Source organism: Mobula hypostoma, chromosome 23, assembly GCF_963921235.1.
Source record: "Mobula hypostoma chromosome 23, sMobHyp1.1, whole genome shotgun sequence".
NCBI lineage: Eukaryota > Metazoa > Chordata > Chondrichthyes > Myliobatiformes > Myliobatidae > Mobula > Mobula hypostoma.
This window is the reverse complement of record NC_086119.1, coordinates 56,492,575-56,517,896: the sequence shown is the minus strand read 5'-3', so window position 1 is coordinate 56,517,896 and position 25,322 is coordinate 56,492,575. Positions and strand designations below refer to the sequence as shown.

At 47.9% G+C, this 25,322-nt stretch overlaps 1 protein-coding gene across 6 annotated transcripts in view; it reads right to left on the bottom strand.

The window, feature by feature from the left end:
* Positions 1 to 2,426: 2,426 nt before the first annotated feature.
* adora2aa (adenosine A2a receptor a) overlaps positions 2,427 to 25,322 on the bottom strand; it is a 62,652-nt gene continuing 39,756 nt past the window's right edge. For 5 of the 6 annotated variants that reach the window (XM_063031685.1, XM_063031682.1, XM_063031681.1 and 2 more), the window contains exon 3: positions 2,428 to 6,635. In XM_063031685.1, coding sequence (XP_062887755.1) covers positions 5,747 to 6,635 — 889 coding nt within the window. In that variant the 3' untranslated portion in view covers positions 2,428 to 5,746. Of the gene's footprint in view, positions 6,636 to 25,322 lie in introns of all 6 variants that reach the window. The other variant, XM_063031686.1, reaches the window with a different exon arrangement.

The window sequence follows — 25,322 nt, the reverse complement described above, 5'->3', positions numbered from 1 at the left end:
TCATCCTCAATTTCCACATCTCCTTCCGCAGCTCATTCCCCCTCCCCAGCTCATTCCCCCTACCCCCCAGCTCATTCCCTCTCCCCCCAGCTCATTTCCCCTACCCCCAGCTCATTCCCACTCCTCCCCCAAGCTCATTCTCCCTCCCCCAGCTCATTCCCCCTCCTTCCCCCAGCTCATCCCCCCAAGCTCATTCCCCCTCCCCCAGCTCATTCCCCCTCCTTCCCCCAGCTCATTCCCCGGCTCCTCCCCCCAAGCTCATTCCCCCTACCCCCAGCTCATTCCCCCTCTCCCTCAGCTCATTCCCCTCTTCTTCCCCAGCTCATTCCCCCTCCTCCACTCAGCTCATTCCCTCTCCCCCAGCTCATTCCCACTCCTCCCCCAAGCTCATTCCTCCTCTCCCAGCTCATTCCCCCTCTCCCTCCCTACTCATTTCCGCTCTAACCCGATCATTTCCTCTCCCCCCAGCTCATTCCCCCTCTCCCCCTCAGCTCATTCCCCCCTCCCTCAGCTCATTCTCCCTCTCCTTCCCAACTCATTTCCCCCAATCCCTCCCAGCTCATTTCCCATCTCATTCATCCGCAAATTCCACATCTCCTTCCCCAGCTCATTCCCCCTCTCCTCCCCCACTCATTTCCCCCAATCCCCCCTGGCTTATTCCCCCTCTCCTATCCCAGTTCATACCCCCTCTGCTCCCATCTCATATCCCCTCCACCCCCAGCTCGTTCCCCCGTCTTGTCCAAGCTCATTCCCCCTCATCATCCCATCTCATTCCCACTCCAACCCCAGCTCATTCCCCTCTCCTTCCCCAGCTCATTCCCCCTCCCCCAGCTCATTCCTCCTCTCCCCCCCACTCATTCCCCTCATCTTCCCCAGCTCATTACCCCTCTCCCCAGCTCATTTCCTATCCCCAGATCATTCCCCCTCTCCTCCCCAGCTCATTCCCCCTCTCCCTAGCTTATTCCCCCTCTCCCTCAGCTCATTCTCCCTCTCCTCCCACATCCCATTCATCCTCACTTTCCCCACCTCCCCCCAGGCTCATTCCCCCTTCTCCCTCAGCTCATTCCCCCTCTCCTTCCCACTCGTTCCCCCTCTCCCCCGGCTTATTCCCCCTCTTTATAAGCATCCGTTAGTCTTGTGAGACCATGGATTTGCGCCTTGGAAGGTTTCCAGGGCACAGGCCTGGGCAAGGTTGTATGGAAGACCAGCAGTTGCCCATGCTGCAAGTCTCCCCTCTCCATGACACCGATGTTGTCCAAGGGAAGGGCACTAGGACCCATACAGCCTGGCACCGGTGTGGTCGCAGAGCAATGTGTGGTTAAGTGCCTTGCTCAAGGACACAACACACTGCCTCAGCTGAGGCTCGAACTAGCGACCTCCAAACATTCCCTCTCCTCCCCCACTCATTCATCCGCAAATTCCACATCTCCTTCTCTGGCTCATTCCCCCTCTCCTTCCCAGCTCATTCCCCTCTCCTTCCCAACTCATTCCCCCCTGCTCCCCCAGTTCATTCCCTCTTTTCTCCCCAGCCCATTCCCCCTCACCTTCCCCACTCATTCCCCCTCTCCCCAGCTCATTCCCCTCTTCCCCAGCTCATTCCCTCTGCCCTTCTCCAGCTCATTCCCCCTCTCCTCCCCCACTCATTCCTCCTCTCCCCCAGCCCATTCCCCCTCACCTTTCCTACTCATTCCCCCTCTCCACCCCAGCTCATTCCCTCTCTCCCCCAGCTCATTCCCCCTCTCCTCCCCCACTCATTCCCCCTCTCCCCAGCTCATTCCCTCTCCACCCCAGCTCATTCCCCCTCCTTCTCCCAGTAGTCTTCACACCCACCAGTGTTCGCTCCACCTTCCATCTACTAGAATCATGCCCTCCCTTTCCTTCCCCCTGGAACTTTGTCCCTCCTGTTGGTCAGAACCTGCACCTTCCCTTTCCCTGCTCTCCTAAATCGCTCCCCATCTGCACCCTCCATCAAAAATCTAGCCCTCTCTGCTCCCGTACAAGTGCAGGCTCCCTTCTTCCTGTTCACATTGTGCTCGGCCTCTCCAAGAAAATGTAAACTTATGGTGATGCAAGGAGGTAACTGAAAATGACCACGGGAAATTATTTAATTCTTCACTCAATACAAAAGCACTACACTCTGTTAGAGAAGAGTACAGTCGGCAACAGCTGAAACAGTGTATTGTACAGTCAAGGAAAGTGGGCCCAGCACACTGATCAACTCTGGAGGGAGAACCCGGTTGCCTCCCCCCACCCACTCTGCCCCAGAACAACCCACACCCTTTTCAACTCCAACTACTCCATCCTTTTCCGTCCCTCCTCAGCCCCCACCCAACCCTCCCCAATCATGATCACCCATTCCCACCCTCTTTACCCCCTCCCCTTCTGTCACTGCTCTGCCCCTCTCTCTCAAACGACTGCCCAGCCAACCCCCCAACCCGTTCCCCTGCTCCGTTCCCTCTTGTTCACTGCCTTGTCCTTCCCCTAACCAACACCCCCACCCCCATATCCATGTTCTCGCATTCCCCAGTCATGTTGGTATCTGCTGCACCCACGTTCGGCAGATTCCCTAGGCTCTGGAATCTGCAGTCTGGGCCCCCACTCACTGAAGCCCACCCCCACATCACCTGGGGACTGCCTGAGCCGTCTTAGCGCAGGCTCGGGGCAGATGGGGTGGGACTACAGGGGCAGTGGGAGGAGGGATTGGGACAGGCAAGGGGGAAGTAGGACCAACAGAGAGAGTGGGAGGAGTGGGATTGGAACAGACAAGTGGGACTGACGGGGGGTGGGGGGGGACGTCGACTCAGACCATCAGAGGCCTGCGCTGGGCATTTTCATGCCTTACAAGGCGCAGATTGGAAGTCTGTGTGGGACGCCACTCCTCACACAGACACTAGAGCAATGTGTGGTTAAGTGCCTTGCTCAAGGACACAAACACACTGCCACAGCTGAGGCTCGAACTAGCCACCTTCAGATCACTAGACGAATGCCTTAACCACTTGGCCACGTGCCCAACGACAGGGAGACTGGGTCTGATGGGTGGGTTTGGGACTGATGGGGGAGGTGGATCGACACTACAGATGGGGGACAGACCATAGGTGGGAGTGGTTTGAACAGGGAGGGTTGAAGTGGGACCAAGCTGGTGGGAAAGGGATCAACACCAGGGCAGTTGACCCAATGGGGGTATTAGGAATCGAATGGGAGGGGAGCAGATTCGGCGCCCGTGGGGGAGGGGGGGGTTCAAGGAGGCTGCAACATTTACAGTGATGATGTTGTCAACAGACAGTGATTGGAACAGAGACCAGGCGAGGGGCTTGGAACAGTTCTGGTCTGGACCAGATCCGGAGTGGGATGGGGGAGCCAGGAATGTCTTGCTGCTGTGGTAGCTCCAGAGTCTGGGTTGGAGTCACTCAATCCCCAGGCTGGTTGCCACTGGTGGAAGGATGCAAAGTCTTTCCTCTCCCAACCCCTGCACTCGGGAGAACACTCTGCCTCCACAAAAAAAGGAAGAGCAGGGGGTCAGGGGATAAGGGAGTGCAATGGCAATGGGAGGGGGAGCTGGGAATTCAGTGTGCTGAGCAGGTCGGGAGATGAGGAGGTAGATTCAGGGGAGGGATGTACGAGGTTTGAGTCTTGGCCAGTGTTAGAGCTGGGCGGGGGTAGTCTGGCCTGGATCAGTACTGCTCCTATCTGTCCCAGTAGTGGTAGAGAGTGGCCTGATGTAGCTTCAACATCAGTTATGGATCCCATTAAGTCTTGGGACACTGGGTCAAGCAGGGGTGACCTGTTGTTACCAGCTATCATCCTCCATCAGCTGAGAAATCAGTGCCTCTCCTTCACGGACACAGAACGTACTCTGGGTGGAGTCTTCAACGTCCATCACCTAGGCTAGTTTGATAGCAGTACAACAGACCGAGCTAGCTGAGACCAGAAGGACAGAGTGGCTAGACTGGGTCTGTGACAGCTAGTGAGTGACCCAACACCAGGGGTAAGCCCACAACCTCAATCTCACCAATCCACCCTTCACAGAGGCATCTATCGTCAGCAGCAACATCAACCCAATCCCGCTCACATTCTTGGTCAGCATGGACCAGGTCGGCAGAAGGGTGTTTCTGTGCTGTATCACTCTATGATTGAGGTCAAAGATGCTGTCTTCACACTGGTCTCCATTGTGTTGTGTGGCTACACCATGACCAGTCCCCTCAGATGAAAACCGGACAGCCGTGAGCACAGTGGACCAGTAGCACCACCTGTACACACCTGACACAGCATCTCCATCACTGCCAATGAAGATTGTCAGAATTGTAGATGGTGTAGCTTACAACAGAGCATTGATAGGATGCAAAGCTGGGCTGAGAAAAGGTAGACGGAATTCAATCCAGAAATCTGTAAAGTGATTCACTTTGGAAGGTCGAATTTAAAAGCAAAATACAGGTTTAATGGCAGAATTCTTAACAATGTGGAGGAATAGAGGGATATGGGGTTCACATCCATAATTCCCTCAAAGTTACCATGTAAATTGATAGGGTAGTTAAGAAGGCTTATGGTTGGAGGGGGGATTGAGTTCAAGAGCCGGAAGGTAATACTGCAGTTCTATAAACGCTGGTTAAACCACACTTGGGAGTATTTGTTCAGTCCTAGTTCCCACAATATGAGAAGGACAAGGAAGCTTTAGAGAGGGTGCAGAGGAGATTTACCAGAGTACCGCTGGATTAGTGAACATGTCTTGTGAGGATATATTGAGTGAGCTAGGGTTTTACTGTTTCGAGAGAAGGAAAATGAGAGGAGATTTGATAAGAGATGTACAGGATGATAAGAAACGTAGAGTGAATAGCTGGAGACTTACTCCTGAGGGCGGGGGAATGGCTGATACAAGGGGGCATAATTTGATGACTGGAGAAAAGTAGAGGGGGGGTGTAAGGGGTCATTTTTTACACCGAGAGTGGTGGCAGAGGCAAATACATTAGGGACAATTAAGAAACTCTTAGATAGGAACAGGGATGAAAGAAAAATGGAGGGCTATGAAGAAGGGAAAGGTTAGATTGATTGGAGTAGTTAAAGGGTCGGCGTAACATTGTGGGCCGAAAGGCCTGTACTGTTCTATGTTTCAGATCCATTCTTGTCTCAGAAGTGCAGTATTGGGATATACATGCTGGAGAAGTTAGGATCAGCTCTCCATCTTGGAATTAGAGTACACTGAACCTCAGTAATTTTAAATAAAGTTGATGAGAATAAGTTACAGGGTTCAGTTCTTGTGTGTGAAGAAGGCTGTCTTATCAGATCCCCCAGGAAGGATGCAGCAGAGATCTGGGGACTGATTACTGTGCTAAAGGATGGGTAAATCACCCACCATGCAACATGAGTGACCTCAGGTGGGTGGTCTTCCAGTAGCCACCGTGTGAATGGCCAGGTCCACCAAGGGAAGTGTGTGTGGTCCCAGCCCGGTCCATATATGTAATTCTCACACCAAAACCAGTATGTACCTTTGACACATCACAGCCCCAGCAGTGGATAAACAGTTAACAAATCACAGCCCAACCCAAAGTCTGAGAACAGACAGCACCTTCTCTCCAGGTGAGAGTATGAGGGATGTTCATTACTGAACCAATACAGGTCACCTTTCCTCAGCTCCTCTATCTCCTCACACCAAGGACTTAATGCCTGCACACCTCAGCCTGAGAACCACCCTCTACACCTTGCAATCTCATCCCTTGCTCTGTGGACAAACTGAAGCCTTGTTTGGATGCCGTCAGGAGGCCTGGTGTGGAAAGGCCGTGTGTAAGTTCAAATCCCGTTCCTCCGGCAAGTGTTGTCCTTGGCCAAGAACCCACTCACACTTTGAGCCCCCTGGGCTGGTCTCATTTGGCCGGTGACCCAGAAGGTGCTGATGTTGGAAAGTGTCTTTATCTGCCACACCTGCTCCCTCGACACGTGCATTGGTGAGGAGGTCCAGGCCACATCCATTGACGTGAAGATTTACATTGTCCCCACCAATGTGAATGGAGCTCCTTGTGTTCTGTCTTGTGAACGTCTGATCTGTTTTCCTCAGTATGTGCCTTTTCAGGATCTTCCGGAAGGTCTGTCGAAATTCTCTGATTCTGTAGGCGTAGATTAAGGGGTTGACCACAGAGTTGGCGTGGGAGAGGATGATGGCAAAGTACAGGATGCTGTCAGGAGGCCTGCAATCCTCGCAGAAGAAGTTTACGCAGTTGATGATGTGCAGAGGCAGCCAGCAGGCTGCAAAGAGGCCCACTATGATGGCCAGCGACTTGGCCGCCTGCACCTCCTTCCGCAGCGTGGACCTGCTTCTTTCCGTTTGCAGACTGCTGAAGTCCATCTGCTTGAGCTGGTGCCGGGCAGCCATGAAGATCCTCAGGTAGATGCCCAGCATTAGAATCAAGGGAAGCAGGACACAGGCGAAGAAGTTGTAATAGACCATGTAGTCCATGGTGACCACCTCCTCAAACAAGCAGGAGACCAAACCATCTCTGCATGGCAGAGTCCTGTTCACTGCCACTGACATGTTGTGACCAGATTTATTCCAGCCGAAGATTGGGGTCAGCCCAATGAGGAAGGACAGAACCCAGCAGATGCAGATGACACCCCTCGCACGTGAGCCTGTCACCAGGCTATTGTACCTGCAATGAGAAGCCAAGGAATAATTACACACACGTAATCTTGGCAAACAGTTAAAACCCAGAGAAAGATGCCTCATATCCATGTACAGTGCACGATATCAAGGCAGGGCACAATCCCACCCCCCTTGGTCACCTTGTCCAACACATACTCCATCTTCTCCAAAAGCAAGGTCACACAACTCTCCACCCAGCCTAGCCGAGGAGTGCTGAGGGCAATTGGTACTCACTCCAGCCCCACCCAGCCTAGCCGAGGAGTGCTGAGGGCAATTGATACTCACTCCAGCCCCACCCAGCCTAGCCGAGGAGTGCTGATTGCAATTGATTCTCACTCCAGCTGCATTTTCAGCTTGGAGCATTTATCTGAAAGGGACAGGGATCCAAACTGCGTTGAGATAGCAAGGGTGCCCTTCCTGTACACGGGCTCTTCCTGCTGCTTTACTTCACACAAACACACATTTGGTACACCATTTAATATTCATCACCACTGTACTCTGTATAAGTACAGTCAGACTAATCCTCACCACTGTGTTCTGAATAAGTACAGTCAGAATAACCCTCACAACTACTGTGTTCTGTATAAGTACGGGAATACTAACCCTAACCACTGAGTTCTGTATTCATACAAACTAACCCTCACCACTGTGCTCTGTATTCATACAGTCAAACTAACTCTCACCACTGTGCTCTGTATATATACAAACTAACTCTCACCACTGTGCTCTGTATTCATACAGTCAATCTAACTCTCACCACTGTGCTCTGTATTCATACAGTCAAACTAACTCTCACCACTGTGCTCTGTATTCATACAGTCAAACTAACTCTCACCACTGTGCTCTGTATTCATACAGTCAAACTAACCCTCACCACTGTGCTCTGTATTCATACAGTCAAACTAACCCTCACCACTGTGCTCTGTATATATATACAGTCAAACTAACTCTCACCACTGTGCTCTGTATTCATACAGTCAAACTAACTCTCACCACTGTGCTCTGTATATATACAGTCAAACTAACTCTCACCACTGTGCTCTGTATTCATACAGTCAAACTAACTCTCACCACTGTGCTCTGTATATATACAGTCAAACTAACCCTCACCACTGTGCTCTGTATATATACAGTCAAACTAACCTTCACCACTGTGCTCTGTATTCATACAGTCAAACTAACTCTCACCACTGTGCTCTGTATTCATACAGTCAAACTAACTCTCACCACTGTGCTCTGTATATATACAGTCAAACTAACCCTCACCACTGTGCTCTGTATATATACAGTCAAACTAACCCTCACCACTGTGCTCTGTATATATACAGTCAAACTAACCCTCACCACTGTGTTCTGTATAAGTAAGTTCAGACTAACCCTCAGCACTATGATCTGTATAATCTGTATAAGGACAGTCAGACTAACCCTCACCAACACCATGTTCTGTATAAGTACAGGCAGACTAACGATTACCACCACTGTGTTCTGTACAAGTAGAGTCAGACAAATCCTCACCACCACAGTGTTCTGCATAAGTACAGTCAGACTAACCTGCACCACTGTGTTCAGTATAACATATAATCAGACTACCCCTCACCACTGTTCTGCATGCATACAGTCAGACTAACCATCACCACTGTGTTCGGTGTAAGTACAGTCAGACTAACACTAACAACCAGTGTTCTGTATACGTAGTCTAACTAACCCTCCCCACTGTTTTCTGTATACGTAGTCCGACCGACACTCACCACAGTGTTCTGTATATGTACAGTCAGACTAATCCTCACCACCTATGTGTTCTTTATAAGTACAATCAGACTAAGCCTCCCCATTGTGTTCTGTTTCCATACACTAACCCTCACCACAGCTATGTTCTATATAAGTACAGTTACACTAGCCCCCATGGCTATTTTCTGTAAAAGTACAGTCAGACTAACCATCACCACTATGTTCTATATCAGGACAGTCAAGCTAGCCCACACCACCACTGCATTCTGTACAAGTATTCTGTGTTCTGTATAAATACCATTAGTCTAACCCACACCACTGTGTTCTGTATACATAAACTCAGAATAAACTTCACCACCACTGTGTTCTGTGTAAGTACAGTCAGACGAACCCTTGCCACTGTGTCCTGTATAAGTAGAGTAACCCTCACCACAATTATGTTCTGTATAAGTACAGTCACACTAACCTGCACCACTATGTTCTGCAAAAGTACAATAAGACTAACCATCACCACTATGTTCAGTATTAGGACAGTCAGACAAACCCTCACTACAGTGTTCTATATAACTACAGTCAGAAAAACCCTCACCACTCTGTCCTTTTTACGTACACCCAGACTAATCCTCACTACCTCACAGCCACCTCGTTCTGCATAAGTCAGACTAACCCTCACTACTGTCTTCTGTATACGTACAGTCACACTAACCCTCACCACTGGGTTCTGAATACTTACAGTCACACTACCACTCACCACTGTTCTGTATAAGGAAAGTCAGACTAACCCTCATCACTGTTCTTTATACTGTACATACAGTCACACTAAGCCTCACCACTGTGTTTGGTATACGCACAGTCAGACTAACTCTTACCACTGTGTTCTGTATATGTACAGTCAGATTAATCCTCACCACCTATGTGTTCTAAGTACAGTCAGACTAATCCTCAGTACCATGTTCTGCTTCCATACACTCAGACTAACTGTTACTACCAGAGTATTCTGTTTAAGTAGTCAGACTAATTCTCACCACAGCTAAGTTCTATATAAGTACAGTACAGTTACACTAACCTGGATGGCTATTTTCTGCAAAAGTACAGTCAGACTAACCATCACCACTATGATTGTATCAGGACAGTCAGGCTAACCCTCACCACCACTGTGTTCTGTACAAGTTGTCAGACAACCATCACCACTGTGTTCTGTGTATGTTCAGTCTAATGCACACCTGCTCTGTACACATTAACTCAGACTAAACTTCACCACCACTATGTTCTGTATATGTACAGTCAGGCAAACGTACACCACTGTGTTCTGTATAGATATACTCAGACTAAACGTCACCACCACTGTGTTCTGTATACATACAGTCACACTAACCCTCACCACCGTGTTCTGTATACATACAGTCACATTAACCCTCACCACTGTTCTGTACATGTACAGTCACACTAACCCTCACCACTGTGTTCTGTACATGTACAGTCACACTAACCCTCACCATTGTGTTCTGTACATGTACAGTCACACTAACCCTCACCACTGTGTTCTGTACATGTACAGTCACACTAACCCTCACCACTGTGTTCTGTATATGTAAGTCAGTGTAACTCTCACCACTGTGTTCTGTATACGTACAGTCAGACTAACCCTCACCCATGGGTTCTGTAGAAGTACAGTCAGTGTAACCCTCACCACAGTGTTCGGTAAACGTACAGTCAGACTACCCCTCACCACTGTTCTGCATAAGTATGGTCACACTAACCTTCACCACTGTGCTCTGTAGAAGTACAGTCAGACTAACCCCCCCACTACTGTGTTCTGTATAAGGAAAGTCAGACTAACCCTCACCACTGTGTTCTGTCTATGGACAGTCACACTAACATTCACCACTGGGTTCTGAATACGAACAATCACACTAACCCTCACCACTGGGTTCTGTCTATGGACAGTCACACTAACATTCACCACTGGGTTCTGAATACGAACAATCACACTAACCCTCACCACTGGGTTCCGTAGAAGTACGGTCAGACTGACCCACACTATGGTGCTCGGTATACATACAATCAGACTAAACCTCACCCCCACAGTATTCTGTATAAGTACAGACTAACCGTCATCACAGCTATGTTCTATATCAGTACAGTTACACTAAACCACATGGCTATTTTCTGTAAAAACACAGTCAAAGTAACCATCACCACTATGTTCTGTATCAGGATGGTCAGGCTAAATCTTACCAACATGTTCTGTAGATGTCAAGTCAGTCTAACACTCACCACTGTTTTCTGTACAGGTACAGTCAGAATAACCCTCACCACTGTGTTCTGTGTACGTTCAGTCTAATGCATACTGCTATGTCCTGTACACATTAACTCAGACTAAACTTCACCATCACCATGTTCTATATATGTACAGTCAGACAAACCCTCACCAGTGTTCTTTTTACGTACACTCAGACTAATCCTCACAACACTGTGTTCTGTATACATACAGTCATACTAACCCTCACCACCACAGTGTTCTGTTTCCATACACCCAGACTAACCCTCACCACCACAATGTTCTGTATAAGTACAGACTGACCCTCACCACAGCTATCTTCTATAATTAGTACAGTCACACTAACCCACATGGCTATTTTCTGTAAAAGTACAATCAGACTAACCATCAGGACAGTCAGGCTAACTCTTACCACCGTGTTCTGTATATGTACAGTCAGACTAAACCTCACCGTGTTCTGTGTACGTTCACTCTAATGCACACCGCTGCTCAGACTAAACTTCACCACCACCGTGCTCTATATATGTACAGTCAGACAAACCCTCACCAGTGTTCTTTTTACATACACTCAGACTAATCCTCACAACCAGTGTTCTGTATACATACAGTCACACTAACCCTCACCACTGTGTTTTGTAGAAGTACAGTCAGCCTAATCTGCACCACTATTTTCTGACGCAAACACGAGGAAATCTGACGGTCCTATCGAGGGGTGATGGGAGACAGCAATTCTCGAAGGGGGTTCCTTGTGTCCAGTCTATTCTGCAATTTGGTTTTCGTTGCATTCATTGCAGAGATATGTTGGAAATGGAAGCAATGTTTTCAGTGCTTTCCTGGCTATCTCAGGATATTAAGCCTTGACTTTGATCCAGAATGCCGGCAGAGGTGTTATGTCAAACATACTTTTCAGCCTGCCACCATTTGCAAGCTCGAGGAGTTGATCTCCTTCCCACGCTGACATGGATGATGCGCGGGTAATGACCTCGTGTGCATTCAAGCTCAACAGTGTGTGACAGGGAATGAGGAAAGGTGCAGCTGACTCATATCGCCAAGTCATATCATTTCTTCGCGGCCCGGTAGCACATGCTTTGCGGCCCGGTGGCTGGGGACCGCTGGGATAGTGGGTTTTAGTTGCAGTGATTTTTCTCCTTGGCAGAGGAATTGGACAGGAAGTTGCCTAGATAGAGGGTTTGAGTTACAGTCTGTGATTATTCTCCTTGGCAGAGGAAGAGGACAGGAAGTTGCCTGGATTGAGGGTTTTAACATAGAATATAGAATAGGACAGCACAGTACAGGCCTTTTGGCCCACATTGTTGTGCCGACCCTCAAACCCTGCCTCCCATATAACCCCCCACCTTAAATTCCTCCATATACCCGTCTAGTAGTCTCTTAAATTTCACTAGTGTATCTGCCTCCACCACTGACTCAGGCAGTGTATTCCACCTCTAATATCCCCCTTGAACTTCCCACCCCTTACCTTAAAGCCATGTCTCCTTGTATTGAGCAGTGATGCCCTGGGGAAGAGGCGCCAGCTATCCACTCTATCTATTTCTTTTAATAGCTTGTATACCTCTATCATGTCTCTCCTCATCCTCCTTCTCTCCAAAGAGTAAAGCCCTAGCTCCCTTAATCTCTGATCATAATCCATACTCTCTCCAGCGGTCCCCAACCACCAGGCAGCAAAGCATGTGCTACCGGGCCACGAGGAAATGATATAATTTGGCGATATGAGTCAGCTGCACCTTTCCTCATTCCCTGTCACGCCCACTGTTGAGCTAGAACGCACGCGAGGTCATTACCCGCGCATCATCCATGTCAGCACGGGAAGGAGATGAACTCGAGCTTGCAAATGACGGCAGGCTGAAAAGTATGTTTGGCATAAAACCTCTGCCGGCATTCTGGATCAAAGTCAAGGCTGAATATCCTGAGATAGCCACAAAAGCACTGAAAACATTGCTTCCATTTCCAACATATTTCTGCAATTAAGGCAATGAAAACTAAATTGCGGAATAGACTGGACATAAGGAACCCCCTTCGAGATTCCCTGTCTCCCATCACCCTTCGATGGCACCGTCTTGTTGCAGGAAAACAAGCCCAGGGCTCCCACTGATTCAGCGATATTGGTGCGTTGCAATGATTTTATATGTTCATACAGGGAAAATATGTGCTGTGTGTTTAATATCCAAACGTTACTTAAAATGTTATGATGCTATTGACTTATAAGTGACTTATATAACCATATAACAATTACAGCACGGAAACAGGCCATCTCTGCCCTTCTAGTCCATGCCGAACGCTACTCTCACCTAGTCCCACCGACCTGAACTCAGCCCATAACCCTCCATTCCTTTCCTGTCCATATACCTATCCAATTTCTCTTTAAATGATAATATCGAACCTGCCTCTCCCACTTCTACTGGAAGTTCGTTCAACACTTACTTCAGGCTCCCCTGTCCTCCCCTGATAATTGACTTATCACTGTATTCATGCGAGGAAAATATGCGCTGTGTGTTTAATATTAAATTCGGTAGATAAACCCTATTAGAAACAAAATTGAGAAATTGAGTGTATTAGCCATTTATCACCCATATTCCGGTTGTGATTAACAACCCCCCCCCCACCGCCGGACAGAATCGCTAAAGCAATTTGTAGAAAAGATCGGCACGTACACGCAGGCACAAGTCACGCATACGCACTGGTGCCCACGCAAGGCTTCATGGTCATTGTAGTCTTTCTCGGGGTAAACACAACGTATTTGACTGCTACTCGTGTCCGTTGGCAACCCTACCCCCATCCCCCGGGTCAGCCAGTCCGCAAGAATATTGTCAATATTAAACCGGTCCGCAGTGCAAAAAAGGTTGGGACCCCTGCTCTATCCAGGCAACTTCCTATCCACTTCCTCTGCCAAGGAGAATAATCATAGACTGTAACTCAAACCCAATATCCAGGCAACTTCCTGTCCACTTCCTCTGCTCCAGGGAGAATAATCACATACTCAATCCTCTACCCAGGCAACTCAGGTTCCAACCATTCATTGTGTGTATCTGTCCCCTGAAACTGTATCACTTGATCTTACCGAGATTAAACTTCATGAGGAACATTACCTATTAGTTTACTACTATCCCCCGCACTATTAATCATGTTACCGATTTTTTTAAATGTGCAAACTTGCTAACCATAACTCCTCCATCTATACATAAACTGTTAACGTAAACATGTACATACGGATGGTGGGACCAAGGATGACACCCAGTGCAGACTAGAAACATCTTCAGATCAATGAGGATCAACCAAGTGCATTGCCCACACCAAGATGAAGCTGTACCAGAGCTGTGTCCTGTCTACACTCCTGTATGGATCAGAATGCTAGCGCATGACAGCGAGCGACCTTACCAAGCTGCTGTCATGAGCCTCCAGAAGATCCTCCTGATTTTCTGGCCAAGATGGATTTCTAACCAAGCCCTACTCCTCAGAGGACAAAGCCACAATCATCATGAGGAAATGTTGGAGATGGATTGCTCATGTGATGAGAAGAGAGGCCAACACCAACATCAAGACAGCACTTCATCGGACCCCTGAAGGGCAGAAGAAATGTAGGAGACCAAAGGAACTTGGAAGCATAAATTGGGAACAGATGTTTTCAGGGAAATGTACGGCAAAAATTTGGCAAATGTTCAGGGGATATTTGCATGGAGTTCTGCATAGGTACGTTCCAATGAGACAGGGAAAGGATGGGAGGGTACAGGAACAATGGTGTACAAAGGCTATTGTAAATCTAGTCAACGAGAAAAGAAAAGCTTACGAAAGGTTCAAAAAACTAGGTAATGATAGAGGTCTAGAAGATTATAAGGCGAGCAGGAAGGAGCTCAAGAAAGAAATTAGGAGAGCCAGAAGGGGCCATGAGAAGGCCTTGGTGGGCAAGATTAAGGAAAACCCCAAGGCATTCTACAAGTATGTGAAGAGCAAGAGGATAAGACATGATAGAATAGGACCTATCAAGTGTGACAGTGGAAAAGTGTGTATGGAACCGGAGGAGATAACAGAGGTACTGAACAAATACTTTACTTCAGTATTCACTATGGAAAAGGATCTTGGCAATTGTAGGGATGAATTACAGTGGACTGAAAAGCTTGAGCATATAGACATTAAGAAAGAGGATGTGCTGGAGCTTTTGGAAAGCATCAAGTTGGATAAGTCACCGGGACCGGACGAGATGTACCCCAGGCTGTGGGAGGTGAGGGAGGAGATTGCTGAGCCTCTGGCAATGATCTTTGCATCATCAATGGGGACCAGAGAGGTTTTGGTGGATTGGAGGGTTGCAGATGTTGTTCCATTATTCAAGAAAAGGAGCAGAGATAGCCCAGGAAATTATAGACCAGTGAGTCTTACTTCAGTGGTTGGTAAGTTGCTGGAGAAGATCCTGAGAGGCAGGATTTATGAACATTTGGAGAGGCATAATATGATTAGGAATATTATGCCTTATGAGCCTGACTGATTTTTTTGAGGATGTGACTAAACACATTGATGAAAGTAGAGCAGTAGATGTAGTGTATATGGATTTCAGCAAGGCATTTGATAAGGTACCCCATGCAAGGTTTATTGAGAAAGTAAGGAGGCATGGGATCCAAGGGAACTTTGCATTGTGGATCCAGAATTGGCTTGCCCACAGAAGGCAAGGAGTGGTTGTAGACGGGTCATATTCTGCATGGAGGCTGGTGACCAGTGGTGTGCCTCAGGGATCTGTTCTGGGACCTCTACTCTCCATGATTTTTATAAATGCCCTGGATGAGGAAGTGGAGGGATGGGTTAATAAATTTGCTGATGACACAAAGGTTGGGGGTTTTGTGGATAGTGTGGAGGGCTGTCAGAGGTTACAGCAGGTCATTGATGGGATGCAAAACTGGGCTGAGAAGTGGCAGATGGAGTTCAACCCAGATAAGTGTGAGGTGGTTTTTTTTGTAGGTCAAATATGAAGGAAAATATCGTATTAATGGTAAGACTCTTGGCAGCGTGGAGGATCAGAGGGATTTTGGGGTCCGAGTCCATAGGACACTCAAAGCTGCTGCGCAGGTTCACTCTTTGGTTAAGAAGGCATATGGTGCATTGGCCTTCATCAATCATGGGATTGAGTTTAAGAGCCGAGAGGTAATGTTGCAGCTATATAGGACCCTGATCAGACCCCACTTGGAGTACTGTGCTCAGTTCTGGTCTCCTCACTACAGGAAGGACATGGGAACCATAGAAAGGGTGCAGAGGAGATTTACAAGGATGTTGCCTGGGTTGGGGAGCATACCCTATGAAAATAGGTTAAGTGAATCAGGCCTTTTCTCCTTGGAGCGACGGAGGATGAGAGGTGACCTGACAGAGGTGTATAAGATGATGAGAGGCATTGATTGTGTGGATAGTCAGAGGCTTTTTCCCAGGGCTGAAATGGCTAACACTAGAGGGCACAGTTTAAGGTGCTTGGAAGTAGGTACAGAGGGGATGTCAGGGGTAAGTTTTTTACGCAGAGAGTGGTGAGTGCATGGAATAGGCTGCCAGCAATGGTGGTGGAAGCGGATATGATAGGATCTTTTAAGAGACTCCTAGACCAGTACATGGAGATTAGAAAAATAGAGGGCTATGGGTAACCCTAGGTAATTCCTAAAGTAGGTAGATGTTCAGCACAGCATCGTGGGCCGAAGAGCCTGTATTGTGCTGTAGGTTTCCTATGTTCTATATGTATGTATTTATGCCATACTGATGTCTTAAAGCCTATGCAGATACTGTAGATAAATCTCTAAAGCCTGATCGTGCATATCCAAGACCACTGTGGGAACCCAGGAAAGGAATTATGGAGATACTTTTGTCATCATTAGTGATGGGTGAGCTGCTGGAAGGCATGAGGGTGGAATAATATTGTGCCTTTATTTAGGAAGGGCTGCAGAGAAAATCCTGAGGCCTGTAGACCAGTAAGCATAACAGGTGTGGTAGGCAAGTTACTGAGGGACAAGCATTAAAAATGGCAGGGGTTGATTAGGACAGCACAGTTTTGTGTGTGGGAGGTCACGTCTCATATTTTTGATGAGTTTTTTTTTAAGTAACTAAGAAGGTTAACGATGGCAGGGCCCGTAGGTGCAATCAACATAAACTTCAGTGAGATACTTGGTAACATCTGCTTGGCGGCCTGCCCTGGAAGGTTGCTTATTGAACTGGAGGCCTATCACAAGTGGTGTTTCCCAGGGATCATTGGTATTTAAAAGACATTAAAAATTAGCATTATTTGTCACATGCACGTCACAACATACAGTGAAGTGTGTTTGTTTGCATCAGCGGGTCGGTCGTTTGGGTAGTTTGTCATCTATACCAATAAGTGGGATGAGAACGTACAAGGGGTTGTTAGTAAGTTTGCAGGTGACACTGAAATAGGTGGTGTTATTAGCCCAAGACACAGGAGCAGAATTAGGCCATTCAGCCCATCGAGTCTGCTCCATCATTCCATCATGACCTGATCCTGATTCGCATTCCTTGCACTCAATCCCATACACCTGCCTTCTCACCGTATCCTCTGATGCTGTGACTGATCAGGAAACTATCGACTCCCACCGTAAATGTACCCACGGACCTGGCCTCCCCACAGTCTCCGGCAGAGCGTTCCACAGATTCACTAAATTCTGGCTAAAAAAATTCCTCCGTAACTCTGTTCTAAAAGGTCACCTCCCAATTTTGAGGCTGTACCCTCTAGTTCTGGATACTCCCACCGTAGGAAACATCCTCTCCTCATCCACCTTATCTAGTCCTTTCAACATCCCATAGGTTTCAATGAGATCCCCCCTCCACCGCATTCTTCTAAATTCCAGTGAGTACAGGCCCAAAGCTGCCAAATGCTCCTCATATGTTAACCCCTTCATTCCCAGAATCATCCTCATGAACCTCCTCTGGACTCTCCCCACTGACAAGTAAGATAGATAGATAGATATACTTTATTAATCCCGAGGGAAATTTGGTTTCGTTACAGCCGCACCAACCTTTCTGAGATATGGGGCCCAAGTGTAGTGTGATTAGTGTCTTATAAAGGCTCAGCGTTATCTCCTTGGTTTGAAATTCAATTCCCCTTGAAATAAATGCCAACAATGCATTTGCCTTCTTTACCACAGGCTCAGTCTGTACAAATGAACCTTCTCCCTGTTTAGATAATAGTCCCCACTTTTGTTCCTTTTACCAAAATGCATTTCTGAACACCGTATTCCATCTGCCACTTTTTTGCCCAGTCTTCCAATTTGTCTAAGTCCTGCTGCAATTGCATTGCTTCCTCAGCACTACCTACCCTTCCACCTATCTTCGTATCATCTGCAAACTTTGCCACAAAGCCATCAATTCCATTACAGTATTCAAATCACTGACAATGTAAAAAGTAGCGGTCCCAATACTGACCTCTGAGGAACAACATTAGTCACTGGCCAACCAATGAATCTGTTATCCCTTCAGCAACCTCTCTCAGGACTCTGGGATGTAGTCCATCTGGTCCAGGTGACTTATCCACCTTAAGTCATTTCAGTTTGCCTAACATTTTTTTCCCTTTGTAATAGCAATGGCACTCAGTCCTGCTCCCTGACACTCATGGACCTCTGACACACTGCTAGTGTCTTCCACAGTGAAGACTGATGTAAAGTACCCGTTACGTTCATCCGCTATTTCTTTGTCCCCCATTACTACCTCACCAGCTTCATTTTCCAGTGGTCCAATATCAACTCTCACCTCTCTTTTACTCTTTATATAACTGAAAAAACTTCTGGTATCCTGCTTTATACTATTGGCTAGTTTGACCTCATATTTCATCTATCCCTTCTGATAGCTTTTTTAGTTGCCTTTTGTTGGATTTTAAAAGTTTTGCAATCATCTAACTTCCCACTCGCTTTTGCTACCTTATATGCCCTTTCCTTGGCTTTTATGCAGTTTCTTAATTTCCCTTGTCAGCCACGGTTGCCTACCCCGTCATTTGAGAACAACTTCTTCTGTGGTACATATCTATCCTGTGCCTTGTGAACTATTCCCAGAAACTTCAGACATCTCTGCTCTGCTGTCATCCCCGCCAGTATCCTCCTCCAGTCCACCCGGGCAAGCTCCTCTCTCATGCCTCTGTAATTCTCTTTATTCCATTGCAATATTGATACTCATGAGTTATGCTTCTCCCTCTCAAATTGCAGCACAAATTCAGTCATATTATGATCACTGCCTCCTAAGGGTTCCATTACATTAAGCTCTCTAATAAGATCTGGGTTATTACACAACACCCAGTCTAAGTTGGCCTTTTCCCTGCATAGGCTCAAGGACAAGCTGCTCTAAAAAGCCATCTCGTAGGCAAATTCCCTTCTTGTGATCAGACATCAACCCGTTTTTCCCAATCTCCTTGCATATTGAACTTCCCAATTACAATTGTGCTATTACATGCTTTTTCCAGCTCCTTTTTCAATCTCAACCCCACAGCTACAGAGAAGATTTACTAGAATGTTACCTGGGTTTCATCTCCTAAATTACAGAGAAAGGTTGAACAAGTTGGGTCTTCATTCCTTGGAGCATAGAAGGTTGAGGGGGGACTTGATAGAGGTATTTAAAATTATGAGGGGGATTGATAGAGTGGATAGGCTTTTTTCCATTGAGAATGGGGAGATTCAAACAAGAGGACATGAGTTGAGAGTTAAAGGGCAAAAGTTTAGGGGTAACATGAGGGGGAACTCCTTTACTCAGAGAGTGGTAGCTGTGTGGAACGAGCTTCCAGCAGAAGTGGTTGAGGCAGGTTCGATATTGTCATTTAAAGTAAAATTGGATAGGTATATGGACAGGAAAGGAATGGAGGGTTACGGGCTGAGTGCAGGTCGGTGGGACTAGGTGAGAGTAAGAGTTCAGCATGGACTAGAAGGGCCGAGATGGCCTGTTTCCGTGCTGTAATTGTTATATGGTTACATCTTGGCTACGATTTGGAGGACTATATATGATTCCTGTAATGGCTTTTTAACCCTTGCAGTTTCTTAACTCCACCCACAAAGGTTTAAGCCTATGACACCTCTTTCTAAAGATGCAATTCCATCTATTACTAACTGAGCCACACCACTGCCAATGCCTTCCTGCCTGTCCTTTCGATACGAAATATATCCTTTGATGTTAAGCTCTCAACTATGACCTTCTTTCAGCCTCAACTCAGTGATGCCCACAAGTCATATCGACCAATCTCTAATTGCACCACGAGTTCTTCCACCTTATTCCGAATGTTAGGTGCATTTAGATACAGCATCTTTCATCCTGCATTCTTCACCCTTTTGAATCTCGTCTCTGTGGTACAAATTATCTCTTTATCTGTCTGCATTTGTATCCACTCATTGGCTTGTCCTTCCTTATACTCATGCTACACCAATCAAGCCTGCTGGCTCACCCTCAGCTCTATCATACTGGTTCCCACCTCCCTGCCATATTAGATTAAACCACTCCCAACAGCTCTAGTAAACCTGCCCGCAAGAGTATTGCCCCTCCCTCGGATTCAAGTGCAACCCCTCCCTTCTGTACATGACTCCTCTGTCCCAGAATTGGTCCCAATTATCCAGCAATCTGAATCTCTGCTCCCCACTCCAATTCTTCAGCCACGCATTTATCCGCCACCTCACTCTATTCCTATACTCATTGTTGCGTGGCACAGGCAGCAATCCCGAGATTACTACCCTTGAGGTTCTGTATCTCAGCTTCCTTCCTCACTCCCTGTAGTCTGTTTTCAGGTCCTCCTCCCTTTTTCTCCCTATGCCATTGGTACCAGTATGTACAGTGACTCCTGGCTGCTCACTCTCCCTTTTCAGAATATTGTGGATGCGTCCAGTACACAAGAGGCAAACTACCATCCATGCTTCCTTTTCGCATCCACAGAATCACCAATCTGTCCCCTTGACTATAGAATCCCCTATTACTGCTGCTATCCTCTTCCGTTCCCTACCCATCTGAGCCACAGGGCCAGACTCTGTGCCAGAGGCACGGCCGCTGTTGCTTCCCCCAGGTAGGTTACCCCAACCCCAACTTATTGTACTCCAATCATCTTATTGACAGTGAAGATGGTCCTCCAGATTTACAGAGGGATCTGGATGAGTTGAGTATGTGTGCTGAGCAAAGGCAAATGCAATTTAATTGCCACAAGAAAGCAGGGCCCGTCATCAAGGACACACAGAGTCCAGGCTACACTCTCTTCTCACTATTGTGATTGCGTAGGAGGTATTGCAATCTTAGGTCCTGCACTACCACATTCAGGAACAGTTACAGTGCTGCTAGAAAATTTGTGAACCCTGTAGATTTTTTTCTATTTCTGCATAAATATCACCTAAAATGTGATCAGATCTTCACATATGTCCTAAAGCTAGACAGAGGACCCAATTAAAAATATAACACAAAAAAATTGTACTTGTTCATTTATTTATTGAGAAAAATGATCCAATATTACATGTATTTGTGTGAAAAAGTATGTGAACCTCTGGGGTAATGCCTTCCACAAAAGTTATTTGGAGTCGGGTATTCCAATCAATGAGATGAGATTGGAGGTGTGGGTTGTAGAGGTGCCCTGCCCTCTAAAAAAGACACAAAGTCATGTTACTGACAGAGCCTACTCTTCTCAAGAAAGATCTGTTTATATGCACCATGCCTTGATTAAAACAATTTTCAGAGAACCTTAGAAGAATTATAGAGATGCATGAAGCTGAAAAAGGCACAAAAGCATTTCTAACCACCCGTGTGTTCATCAGTCCACAGCACGAGAAATTGTCTACAACTGGAAGAAATTTAGTACTGTTGCTGCTCTCCCTAGCAGTGGGCACCCTGCAAAGATCACACCAAGAGCACAATGTACAATGCTGAAGAGGTGAAAAAGAATCCAAGGGTAACGGCAAAAGACCTGCAGAAATCTCTAGAACTTGCTGAAGTCTCTGTTCATGTGTCCACTATAAGTAAAACACTGAACAAGAATGGTGTTCATGAAAGGAAACCACAGAGGAAACCACTGCTGTCTAAAAAAAAACATTTTTGCTGCACGTCTCAAGTTTGCAAAAGACAACCTGGAAGTCCTACAATGTTCTGTGAACAGATGAGACAAAAATTGAACTTTTTGTCAGAAATGCACATTGTTTTGTTTGGAGGATAAAGGGCATTGCACACCAACACACAACTGTGAAGCATGGTAGAAGATGTGTCTTGCTTTGGGCCTGCTTTGTTGCCTCAGGGCCTGGACAGCTTGCATTCATTGAGGGAAACACAAAATACTCTGCAGATGCTGGGGTCAAAGCAACACTCACAACACGCTGCAGGAACTCAGCAGGTCGGGCAGCGTCCGTGGAAACAATCAGTCACCGTTCCGGGCCGGAACCCTTCGTCAGGACTGTAGAGGGAAGGGGCAGAGGCCCTATAAAGAAGGTGGGGGGAGTGGGGGGGAAGGAGAAGGCTGGTAGGTTCCAGGTGAAAAACCAGTAAGGGGAAAGATAAAGGGGTGGGGGAAGGCAATTCATTGACGGAACAATGAATTCAAAATTGTATCAAGACATTTTACAGGAAAATGTCAGGGTAGCAGTCCATCACCTGAAGCTGAACAGAAGTTGGATAATGCAACAAGACAATCATCCGAAAGACCAGAGTAAATCAACAACAGAATGGTTCAAAAAGAAAATTTGGGTTTTGGAATGGCCAAGTCCTAACCCTAATCCTATAGAAATATTGTGGAAGGACCTGAAGCAAGCAGTTCAGGCAAGGAAGCTCACTAACATCCCAGAGTTGAGGTACTTTTCTAAGGAGGAATGGCCTAAAATTCCTCCAAGCTATATGCAGGACTGATCAACAGTTACTGGAAACGTTTGGTTGAAGTTATTGTTGTACAAGGGGGTCTCACCAGTTACTGAAAGCAGAGGTTCACATACTTTTTCCAACAAATGCATGTAATGTTGGATTATTTATCTCTAAATAAACAAGCATAATGCTTTTTGTTTTATTTATTTAATTGGGTTTTCTTTTTCTAGTTTTCAGACTTACATGAAGATCTGATCACATTTTAGGTGATATTTATGCAGAACTAGAGAAAATTTTGCACGGTTCACAAACGTCATAGCACTGCCGTATTACCCTATGACCACCAGGCTCCTGAACTGGTGTGGATAACTTCACTCACCTCAACACTGAACTGACTTCACAAGCTATAGGCTCACTTTCATGTTCTTAGTATTATTTATTTGCACAATTTGTCTTCTTTGGCACATTGGTTACTTGTCAGTTTTTGTTTATATATAGTTTTTTAATAAACTATATTTTATTTAATATTTTCCTGTAATATCTGCAAGAAAATGAATCCCAAGATAGCACATGGTGACATGTATGCACTTAGATAAAAAAATTACTTTGACTTTTGACTTTGACTCTGATCCTAGAAGCTTCTTCAACTGAGGTTATGTGGATAGAGCTCAGGAGCGAAAAGGGGGTGATCACTTTGCTGGAGGCAGTCTACAGATCTCCCAGCATCAGCAGGAGATCAAGAAATAGATACGTAGACAAATCCGAGAGAAATAAGAGCAATTGGTGATAATAGTCAGGATTTCAACTACCAGCGTATGAATCGGGAGGGGTAGAAACTGTGAAATGTTTAAAGTGCATCCACTTAGAGCCGAGAAGGAGAAGAGTTAGACCAGATCATGGGAATGGAAAGGGATGAGAGCGTTTTGTGGATAGTGACCAAAACTCTGCAGGTTTTGAGGTAGTTACGGTAGTTACGGAATGGACTGGTAGTGAAGGCAAACACGAGGAATTCTGCAGATGCTGGAAATTCAAGCAGCACACATCAAAGTTGCTGGTGAACGAAGGGTCTCGTCCGAAACATCGACTGTACCTCTTCCTAGAGATGCTGCCTGGCCTACTGCGTTCACCAGCAACTTTGTTGTGTGTTGGTAGTGAAGGCATTGATTTGGGGATATGTTGGCATCAATTTCATATAACAGGACAGGGAGGATGAAATCTAACAAGTAGGAGTCATTCAAAAGTGAAGAAGCAGGACGATGGCACCCTGGATGTCACAGGTTGGAGAGACAATCACACAGGTGGCGTAAAAAAACTATCAAATATCACTAGTGCACAAGCCCAAGGAAAATCCCAAAGCAACTTCGGTACAGGAAGGGCAAGAGGATAACTGGAAAAAGGGGCAAAAGTCTCAATTTGTACAGAGCTGACGACGTGGGGGCCATTTAATCTGTTTTCATTACATAGAATTTGTGTGGGGGGTGAGGTGAGGGTGGAGAGTGTGAGGTGAGGGTGGAGAGGGCAGGGTGAGGGTGAAGAGGGCGGGGTGAGAGTGAAGAGGGCGAGGTGAGGGTGGAGGGGCGGGGTGAGGGTGGAGAGGGCGAGGTGAGGGTGGAGGGGCGGGGTGAGGGTGGAGAGGGTGAGGTGACGGTGGAGGGTGAGGTGAGGGTGGAGAGGGCGAGGTGAGGGTGGAGGGGTGAGGTAAGGGTGGAGAGGGTGAGGTGAGGGTAGAGAGGGTGAGGTGAGGGTGGAGGGGCGGGGTGAGGGTGGAGAGGGCAAGGTGAGGGTGAAGAAGGTGAGGTGAGGGTGGAGAGGGCAGGGTGAGGGTGGAGGGGTGGGGTGAGGGTGGAGGGGTGAGGTAAGGGTGGAGAGGGTGAGGTGAGGGTAGAGAGGGTGAGGTGAGGGTGGAGGGGCGGGGTGAGGGTGGAGAGGGCAAGGTGAGGGTGGAGAAGGTGAGGTGAGGGTGGAGAGGGCGAGGTGAGGGTGGAGGGGCGGAGTGAGGGTAGAGAGGGCGAGGTGAGGGTGGAGAGGGCAGGGTGAGGGTGGAGGGGTGGGGTGAGGGTGGAGAAGGTGAGGTGAGGGTGGAGAGGGCGAGGTGAGGGTGGAGGGGCGGGGTGAGGGTGGAGGGGCGGGGTGAGGGTGGAGAGGGCAAGGTGAGGGTGGAGGGTCGGGGTGAGGGTGGAGAGGGTGAGGTGAGGGTGGAGGGGTGGGGTGAGGGTGGAGAGGGCGGTGTGAGGGTGGAGGGGTGGGGTGAGGGTAGAGAGGGTGAGGTGAGGGTGGAGGGGTGAGGTGAGGGTGGAGGGGTGAGGTGAGGGTGGAGGAGGGGTGAGGGTGGAGGAGGGGTGAGGGTGGAGAGGGTGAGGTGAGGGTGGAGAGGGTGAGGTGACGGTGGAGGGTGAGGTGAGGGTGGAGAGGGCGAGGTGAGGGTGGAGGGGTGAGGTAAGGGTGGAGAGGGTGAGGTGAGGGTAGAGAGGGTGAGGTGAGGGTGGAGGGGCGGGGTGAGGGTGGAGAGGGCAAGGTGAGGGTGGAGAAGGTGAGGTGAGGGTGAAGAGGGCGAGGTGAGGGTGGAGGGGCGGGGTGAGGGTGGAGGGGCGGGGTGAGGGTGGAGAGGGCAAGGTGAGGGTGGAGGGGCGGGGTGAGGGTGGAGAGGGCAAGGTGAGGGTGGAGGGGGGGGGTGAGGGTGGAGAAGGTGAGGTGAGGGCGGAGGGGTGAGGTGAGGGTGGAGGGGTGGGGTGAGGGTGGAGAGGGCGGTGTGAGGGTGGAGGGGTGGGGTGAGGGTAGAGAGGGTGAGGTGAGGGTGGAGGGGTGAGGTGAGGGTGGAGGAGGGGTGAGGGTGGAGGAGGGGTGAGGGTGGAGGAGGGGTGAGGGTGGAGAGGGCGAGGTGAGGGTGGAGAGGCGAGGTGA